This window comes from Alosa alosa, chromosome 17, assembly GCF_017589495.1.
Source record: "Alosa alosa isolate M-15738 ecotype Scorff River chromosome 17, AALO_Geno_1.1, whole genome shotgun sequence".
Lineage (NCBI taxonomy): Eukaryota > Metazoa > Chordata > Actinopteri > Clupeiformes > Clupeidae > Alosa > Alosa alosa.
Window position 1 is genome coordinate 21,544,636 of NC_063205.1, and position 9,972 is coordinate 21,554,607.

The following is a 9,972-nucleotide window of genomic DNA, read 5'->3' on the forward strand; positions in this document are numbered from 1 at the left end:
GTACTCATTTAAAGGGGTCAGAACCAAATAGATATCATAGAGCTGTACTCTTTTAAAGGGGTCAGAACAAAATAGATATCATAGAGGTGTACTCTTTTAAGAGTGTTAGAACCAAATAGATATCATAGAGCTGTACTCTTTTAAGAGTGTTAGAACCAAATAGATATCATAGAGCTGTACTCTTTTAAAGGGGTCAGAACAAAAGCTATTATGACCAAAAAAAAAAAAAAAAAACTCTTGATCCAAGCTGATCCAAGATGGCGGGTGATCCTGAGCCAGACCCGGGTCAGATGCAGGCCACCGTCAAAAAAAAAAAAAAAGGATCCCCAGGGCCAGTGATCCAAGATCAGGAAGCCATAGCCAGCCCTGTTTATGATTTATCAGCATATCATTAACACATCCTTAGGCCCTTTAAAAATGGCACACTGCACCCCGTCTTCTAAATAAAGCCGGCCGGTGAAACCCAAACGGGGGACACAGTACTCCGGACGGAAACCACGGAGATGACACCAACACCACCAGAGCACCATGGTAAACCACCATAACCCACACGGCCTGGTGTCGGCCATCGCGGGCCCAACTTTAGCCTCAAACGTCATGGTTGTCCATGGGCATGAAATTATACACTAACTCCGAAGTAGGAGACACACACACACACACACACTCTCTCTCTCTCTCTTTCTCTCTCTCTCTCTCTCACACACATACATACCCCAACACACACACACTGTAACGTGACTAATCTGAATCTTTTATTTTTAAATTTAGAGATTCAATTGTCTCTGGGGTGCCAGGCAGTATTTGCTGCCGATTCAAATCTGTAGTCACCGTTAGAGCGAAACTATCACACAAATCAAACACAAACACGTTTTATAAGTTCCAAATCATATATTGTGATAGTTTAAATTAAACCAAAAATATTCATACACAACTTAAATAATCGATATCCCTCCATACAATCAAAAACAAAAATGCTATTTAAACAAAAAGTATGAAAGAGTCTGAGTCACTGAAGGAAAGTGAGTTTGTGGAATATGCTGAATTAGTTGTATACTGGTTGAAGGGAAGCGTGAACTTCAGGAGATGAGTGTTGAGTTACCAGCGGGAGACTAGCCAGGGGAGCTGCAGAGTAGGCCTCACGACTTGAACCAGGGATCTTAGCAACACTTGACAACAGAAAGGAAAACATCTTGCCATGCTGGCGATCCATTCCGTCGTCGCCAACACAAAGTAGTTTGAGCGGTCCTATTTTTTGCTCAGGATCCAGCTGCTTCATAGTAATTCCTCAAAGGGATTAGAATCCACAAAGATGCGATCCAAGGAATCCAATGTAACTTATCCAGTGTGAATGTTCTGTTTTAAAATGCTCCCGCCATGTCTCACATGCCCTCCGTAACTACTCTCTCGATAGAGCTTCCTGTAATTGGCTCTCTCTCCGCGGGTTAGGCCAAAGCAGCCTTTTATAGTCAGCTGACTGCGTGGCGTTAACCTAATTGGCGTTTAAGCAACCCGGTTGGATAAGCCTAAAGTAATACATTTTTATCATAAAGAATATGGAGCGGTCCGCTACAACACACACACACACACCCCAACCCACATACTCACACACACACAAAATAAACAAAGCAACAAAACAAATCAGGCAAAATAAAGAAACAACAAAAACAGGTACCACTCAGCCTGGGTGGAATATGTGTGTGTGTGTGTGTGTGTGTGTGTGTGTGTTGGAGTGTGTGAGTTGGTCTGTGATTTGGATGTGTAGGCTAGTATTACAGTAATCAGATGTATTCACAACACAAGACATACTGTTTATTGTTCTTCTGCTCTTAAAAGCATTCAATGAGCTGCAGAAAAAGAAAAAAAAAACTTTCCCTCAACACTTTCTAAATCTAATTTCCTTTTTACTCATCTGTAGCTCAAGCAGAATACAAGCCACAGATCAAGGAAGAAAATACGTTTCATTACATTGGAATTAGGACAGAGCCTCGATCATTGCTTAATATGGAGCCCAGAACTTCAGTCAAACTCCTTGGACTGCTGTGCAGGCAGGAATCTGCTCGCCATGGAAACGAGGCTTTCACAAGGCTCCCACAAAGGCTGCGGACTTGTTTAGATATTTTCAAATGCGGCGCACATATGGTAGTAGACTCTGATGCCGCCTCCCGCCCACCCTGAAGGCCAAACCCCCTCTACTCCTGGTTGTCCCTAGACATGCATTGTTAGACACATCTGGTTCCAAGAGACTGTTACGCAACAAGCAGACGTGAAAAAGCCTTTGAGTGTAATCATCAGCACATATTTTTCGCAGGATCATCCTCAAGTCAAACACAATCCGATGGGCTCAGCCAGTCTATCAGTTTTTTATTGACATGTTCACAGGATCCACAGGATCCAAGCCAAACACAGTCTGGTGGAGATGCAGCAGTAAGTCAGTCTCAGTGAATCAGCTTTTTTTATTGACATGCTTAGCAGTGTCAAATGGCAGTGTCAAATATCCCTAGAAATCTATCCATTCAAAGTTAAGACTTTGCTGTCAATAACTGTGTGCACATGCACTTCAGTGTCCAAGTTATGAGGCTTCTCCCGATTTTGATCATGTTCAGGATATGGTGCTTTCATAAAACAGAGAAACCAGGTTATTACTGAAATATCCCTGTATGCATGATACATACTAGAATCCTGGTTGCTAATGACAGTGCTCTGTTGTGGTGTTCTCACCAAAGATTCTAAAGAGCTCCACACCATCAACTTTGGTTCTAATCAGCAATCTATCTTGCACATAGGGCTCTAGAATCTTTGCCAGCAAATGTCAGAAACTGTTGGAGTAGGCTACTCCTGCTAGGATTTCTAGAACAATGGGATAAGGGCTTATCTGGGGTTCTGAAATTGGGATATGATGTTTACATGCGCAGACAAAATCGGAAAAAAATCAAAAATAATAATAACCAGGATTCTCAAAGTCCATGTGAGTTCACGCGGTCAATCATGTGTCCTGGGCAATGACAAGTGAATAAAACTGCTTGAGGCGAGGAGCTAGGATGAAAACCTGTTGTCAGAGTCACTGCGTCACCTGTCAGGAAGGCAGCACTTAGAGAGAAAGCACAGACCAAGATGGTGGTTGACTGACCAGATGAAGGCTCTTCTGACTGGGATTTAAGTTAAACCAGCAGGGAGTCTTCTTTTTCTTCTGAGCCTCACAGTCAGTGGTCATCTGGTTTAGCCGTTACGGCCATTTCACTCCAAACCCGAGAGGAGCAACAGGTGACTGCTGGAGCTCAGCTGGGTACGCGCACGGCAGGAGAAGAGACACAATCACCGCAGGACTTTCTCTTAGAACTTCCCTCAGAACTTAGAACATTATGGCACTCTCTTTTAGAACCACTCTTTAAACCTCCTTCTGTTAGTTCTGTAGAACTTCTCTCAGAACTTATAACATTACAGCACTCTCTTTTAGAACCACTCTTTAAACCCCCTGATGTTGGGTGTGTTCCAAACGGGAGACAGCTGCCTACTGCCTCCCTCCCTACATAGAGAGCTGTCTCACTATGAGCGTAGCACTCTAGAATCTTTGGTTAACACTACGGTATGGCGTTAGCAAAAGGCCTGACGTTAAACTAAATTAGCTTACGTAAGCTAGCAGGCTAACGGTATAAATTAGTTTTCGGCCGGCAGATATATCAGACCAGGCGCTATTAATGGTTACAACAATGGCATAATCAGATAGTAAATTGTTTATTTCTAATCTGTAATCTGCAAATCTAAGCAAAATAAGATCACACAAATGACATTTTAAACAGATTCAGCAGCCATTACCGATGTCATCCGCCATGTTTGTTTACCTTTTTCACAGCTGTTTCAGGCGTTGCGCAAGGGATTATGGGTAGGAGGCAGCATGAAGTGTGCATCGATGCTGCCTTCAAAAATGACCGTTATTTGGGAATTCTAAGATATCTTAAAAGGCAGCAGAATTTGTTTTTTCGGTTTCGAACCGCACTTGCTGCCTTGCTCCCCAGTTAGATATCTTAAAAGGCAGCAACTTTACCCGTTTCGAACACACCCGTTAGCTCTGTAGACCTTCCCTCAGAACTTAGAACACTGCAGCACTCTCTTTTGGAACCACTCTATAAACTCTTCGTCTGTTAGTTCTGTAGAACTTCTTCTCTCATATGTGTAGAACTCTTCTAATCTATTTTAATCATAAGAAGCTCTATCTGAATCCGGGAAAAAGAGGAAAACTATGGCAGGAAAAGTGTCTACTCTCTGTGTCTCACACAGCCAGGCAGTGCTGTACACACCACACACACACATACACACACATACACACACACACACACACACACACACACACACACACACACACACACACAAACACACACAAACACACACACATTGCTGGTCCAGTGTGTGCTGGTCCTGCCCACTGGGTCCTGTCTGAAAGGGCTGGTCAAGTCCAAGGCCTGGCTCACACTCACTGCCAACTAGCTCATAGGACAGGGAACCAACTGGGGGCTGCCGTTACATAACCACAAACCAGCTCTGCTCACAGTCATGCACGCGCACACACACACACACACACACACTAACACTCACACACACAAACACACACACACACAGGGCAGAGAAGGAAACGATCATGTTTGTGTGTGTGTGTGTGTGTGTAGGAGTGTCTCCCTACTTTGACATCATAGCTGGCTGTCACCTATGATGCTGAAGTAGGTAGACACACACACACACACACACACTTCACAAACATGAAGCCACACACAGTACATGTCTGCACTAGACAAATAGTGCCGTTTTACGCAAGCAGGCAGACACACACACACAGCTCTGAAGAAAATCACAGATTCTCAAATTCAAACATGGTACAGAACCAAGCACATATACATATACAGAAACACATAGAAACACACAGAAACTCCTCTATGTGTTTCTGTATATGTATATGTGCTTGGTTCTGTACCATGTTTGAATTTGAGAATCTGTGATTTTCTTCAGAGCTGTGTGTGTGTCTGCCTGCTTGCGTAAAACGGCACTATTTGTCTAGTACACACACACACACACACACACACACACACACACACACACACACACACACACACACACACACACACACACACACACACAGTCATAACGGGTGATGTGCTCATGAGTGAACATGTTCGTCCACACAGGGGGATACACATTTCTCACTCAAATTGCTGTTGCTGTGAGGCAACAAATTATGCCAAGGAGGAGAGTATGACAAGACTTGACATGGGAATTTAACCCAAATCGGAAACACACACACACACACACACACACACACACACACTCAGTTGCTCTGGCTACAACACTGGAACTCTCTAGCACTCTGTTAATCCATTATTTTCTTGGCAAACTCTAATTTTACCATATGACTTCTATGATGCGTTTCTCCCTGTTGTTCACACACACACACACACACACACACACACACACACACACACACACACACACACACACACACACACACACACACACAGACACACACACACATACATACACACAGACACACACACACAGATAGAAACAGATGGCCACTGGTGACTGTGGCCTGAGTCTGGTGATTCCTTGACCATGTCGTCACTGAAACCTCTAACAGGTGATGGCGTTATGGACCTGAGAATAACTCCAGACTGACCTCAGCTGAGTGATCGCACAGCTACAGAAAAGAAAAGATCACTACCACAGGACTCTTTTAGAGGGTCTCTCAGAACGACTGCAGCACTCTTTCAGAACTCCTCTGTAAACCTCTGTCTTTCAGAGACAGAACGTAGAACAACTATTCATGTCTCTCTGCTAGACCTGGAGAACTTCTGTTAGAATGACTACAATCCTCTCTTGTAGTGGTACAGAATGTAGATTAGAACCACTCTTCAACCCTCTCTGTTCGTCCTGGAGAACTTCTCTTAGAACCCCTTTCTGTCAGAACTGTCAGAATGTTCCGTTACTCTGACTGACACTGGAATTCTCGGTTTTTCTCCCTCTTTCTTCATATATTATGTTCTTGGCAAAACTGTAACACACACACACACACACACACACACACACACACACACACACACACACACACACACACACAGGCAGGGAGGGAGGGAGAAACACAGTGACACAGTGTCCAGTGTGTGTGTGTGTGTGTGTGTGTGTCTGTGTGTGTGTGTAGGAGTGTCTCCCTACTTTGACATCATAGCTGGCTGTCACCTATGATGCTGAAGTAGGTAGACACACACACACACACTTCACAAACATGAAGCCACACACACAGTACATGTCTGCACTAGACAAATAGTGCCGTTTTACGCAAGCAGACACACACACACACACACACACACACACACACACACACACACACACACACACAAACACAGCTCTGAAGAAAATCACAGATTCTCAAATTCAAACATGTCAGTCGCATGGTACAGAACCAAGCACATATACATATACAGAAACACATAGGGGAGTGCGCACACACACACACACACACACACACACACACACACACACACACACACACACACACACACACACACACACACTGGACACTGTGTCACTGTGTTTCTCCCTCCCTCCCTCCCTCCCTGCCTCTCTCTCTCTCTCTCTCACACACACACACACACACACACACACACACACACACACACACAGTTCTAGATCTGAAAACAGAAGTGAATGGTCTCCCTGCATGAAACCATGCACTTTCTGTTATTGTATCTTTCTCCAAGTTGTCCTTGGCGTTATCAGCAACTTACTCAGTGGTATTTCACAAATTTGTTACAAAAACCTTCTGCACTCCCATTCTCTGGTAATAGTCAAGTATTGATTGATGTAGTAGTAATTACTAAGGTCTACCCTGCATTGGAGCTTGAATGTTATTCCTTATTTTTGTAAATAACTTTTAATAAAAGCATCTGCTCAATGAATAGATGTGTGAATATGGGTTAGTAACAAGTTATAACCCGAATAACAAGAAATTAAATTTAATTTCCCCTTGGGGATCAATAAAGTATCTATCTATCTATCTATCTATCTATCTATCTAAACCGATAAACAATAAATAAAATGATAAAGCAACCTCCTAATCGCCCCCTTAGCTTCACTCTACATGCACACAAGCCACAGGCTTATATATATATATCAGCAGCTTTATCGATGACTCTGACTCAAACAGGCCTGTGAGATCCAGCAGCTCATGTCTTCTTCCTATGCTTCTCTGTGGGCCCTGATTCAAATAACGGGCAAAATGCAAAGTCAGTCACACACACACACACGCACACACACACAGAAAAGTCAGTCAATGAGCAAAGAGTCTAGTCTATCAACTGAAGCTATCGCTTGGCATCTAGGAGCACTGAACTGATCTATGGATGTGTGTGCTTATCCGAATTACTGCATTAGATTAGGAAATAGATTTGGCTATGCTATTAAATTAGCCAATAAATAAAGTCAAACATTGCCCAACATGTAAAGTAAGGCCCTATTGAGTGACAGGCTTACCAAACATTTTTTATTTACGTGCTGCTGCAAGCCCAAGCCGATATATGAGATGGGAATTAGCCTACAATAGCATTTTCTCATTAGTAAATGAGTGTTAGGGCTAGCTTTGGAGTGATGGTGTTATGCATCTAGGCACGCACAGGGAAACAGTGAGAAGGGGATAGAGAGAAGGAGTAAGAGAGAGATAGAGAGAGAGAGAGAGAGAGAGAGAGAGAGAGAGAGAGAGACTCCAAGGAGAGGTGGAGCCGAGTTGGACATAAATAATCCCACTGACACATACTGTAGGTCTATCTCTGAGAGTCTGAGGCGCCACTGGAGTCAGGACACACACACACACACACACACACTGGTTTGACAGAACTTTACAGACACACACACAGACACACACAGGTTTGACAGAACTCTACAGACACACATACACACATACTACACACACACACACACACACACACACACACACACACACACACACGCGCACACACACAGTAATTTGACAGCAAGGGATGCACACTCCCAGCTGAGCCTTGACAGCTGTCATTTCCCTCAGCACACACGTCCAGCTCAGTCTGGGTTAATGGAGAGCTTATCGCTACCAGAGAGTCAGAGGGATCTTCCACCTCTTCCCTTTCTCTGCCCTGGGCGTCACACCCTTCCCACCTCCCCACCCCTCAGTGCAGGCATTCTCCAGCAGTGTGTTCATTAAAGGGTGAATTACACACACTCAGTAATTGTGAAATAAAAGTGGCAAATTGCAAGATACAAAAAGTGCAACTGGTGTCATTTTTTTCATTTTCATATGGCCTATCAAACAATCACACAATGCAAACTCGTTGGTGTCACTCATGAAGGACAATGTTGTGATAAAAAGAAATGCGTGTGTGTGTTTGAGATGGGGGCTTAAAACCCCTCCTCCACCGGTTAGACGCACGTGGCCTCTCGACCAATGGCCGTTTGGCCTTTAGTTGATCCTCCAGAAATACCCACACAAAGACAGCCGTCATAAATGTGTGCTCACTGTTTCAAACAGGTTGCTTGCTTACGAAGGGGAAATTGCGATCTATTTTGAGTTGAAGAACAATATTTAATTTAAGTAAACTAATAGTTTTTTTTTTTCTCATTTAGTACTGAGCACACGCTAAACTCCAAATGAACTTTTTAATAAATTCAACCCCGCAGGTGTGGTAGCCATATGAGTTTCAAAGGAAATGGCAATTTCCTTCATCTGCCATTATGATAGCCTAATTATGGAACAGTCCCTGTTCAACCGGATGCTGAAGAGAATGGAAATAAAAAAAAAGGGGATTGGGGGCTTCAGTGACACACTACAACCATCTCTCAAAGGTGCAGAAACACAGACTTAATAAGTCAGACACAGACTTAATCATACAGACACATCTGTAACAATTCACAATAGCTTGTGAACCACTATAGGCTATATGTGATATAGGTTACTTACGACTTTGTCATCTTGAAATGCATCAAGTGCTGATACGAGCTTCTCTGGTTCCAGGAAGGTCATCCCAGACCTATTTCTCTCTTGTGGACTTGGGCCGTCGGTTTTATACCTACTCCGATCGACCATTAGCATTTGGTAAAGAAGACAGACTGCTATTCCAATGAGCAACAGGGGAGCCGTGCAATACCTGCGACGGAGGGTCCAGGTCCGTCGCAAGAGCATCCCCGCTTTTAGAAAGAGCGTCTTGACTGAAGACACAGGGCGTACCATTGGCGATGTTTATTTGGCAGCCGCATCCCAGACGCCAGACTGTTGCGCTCCTGCGGTGTCGAGAAATGAACAGTAAATGCGCGCTTCAGGAATCTGCGGAGGTTTGCGTAACATTAAGCGTTTCACCACGACAGCAGCTATAGGGTCAAAAAGGGGTAAAATGCTACCATCGTCTGCCGTCCACTGATCTATTAGTCGAGAGTGGGAAGCGAAAACTTTTACGAGAAAGCTTTTGAAAACCAGCCCAAAGAGAGAAACTCCAGTTGACCAAGTAAGCACTAGTGGTTTTGAGAAAATCTGCGTTTGGAAGAAGTTTCCTTTTGCCCTCCTTCAGAGTAGTGTGCCCCTCGGTTGATTAAAAACACTCCGTGTAGCGAAACCGCATGACTGTGGTGAAGTCTCATAGCCTACGCCTCCTTCGTCCGCTGTCAGAAAAACTTTCGGCTACTCCAAAAACTGCGCAGAGAAGAAAAACGTATAGCTTTTCCTGACGAATTAACCAACACTGCATTCATAACACGACTTCAGCCATTCCCGACCGGAGAAGGGTAGCATATAGGCACAGAGCGCGCCTGTCCCGTTAGATAGGAGGGCCCACCTGGTTTACGTTAATCTTGGAGAAAAAAAGTAAACAGTGACTTCCTCCCTGAGCGGACCGCTGGATTACGCGCGCGTTCGCGCCTACACACACACCTCGCGCTCTCTCTCTCTCTCTCACACACACACAGGGC

At 44.1% G+C, this 9,972-nt stretch overlaps 1 protein-coding gene across 1 annotated transcript in view; it reads right to left on the reverse strand.

The window, feature by feature from the left end:
* cped1 (cadherin-like and PC-esterase domain containing 1) overlaps positions 1-9,960 on the reverse strand; it is a 121,318-nt gene extending 111,358 nt beyond the window's left edge. The window contains exon 1 of the mRNA XM_048268845.1: positions 8,972-9,960. Coding sequence (XP_048124802.1) covers positions 8,972-9,241 — 270 coding nt within the window. The 5' untranslated portion in view covers positions 9,242-9,960. The remainder of the gene's footprint in view (positions 1-8,971) is intronic.
* Positions 9,961-9,972: the final 12 nt, after the last annotated feature.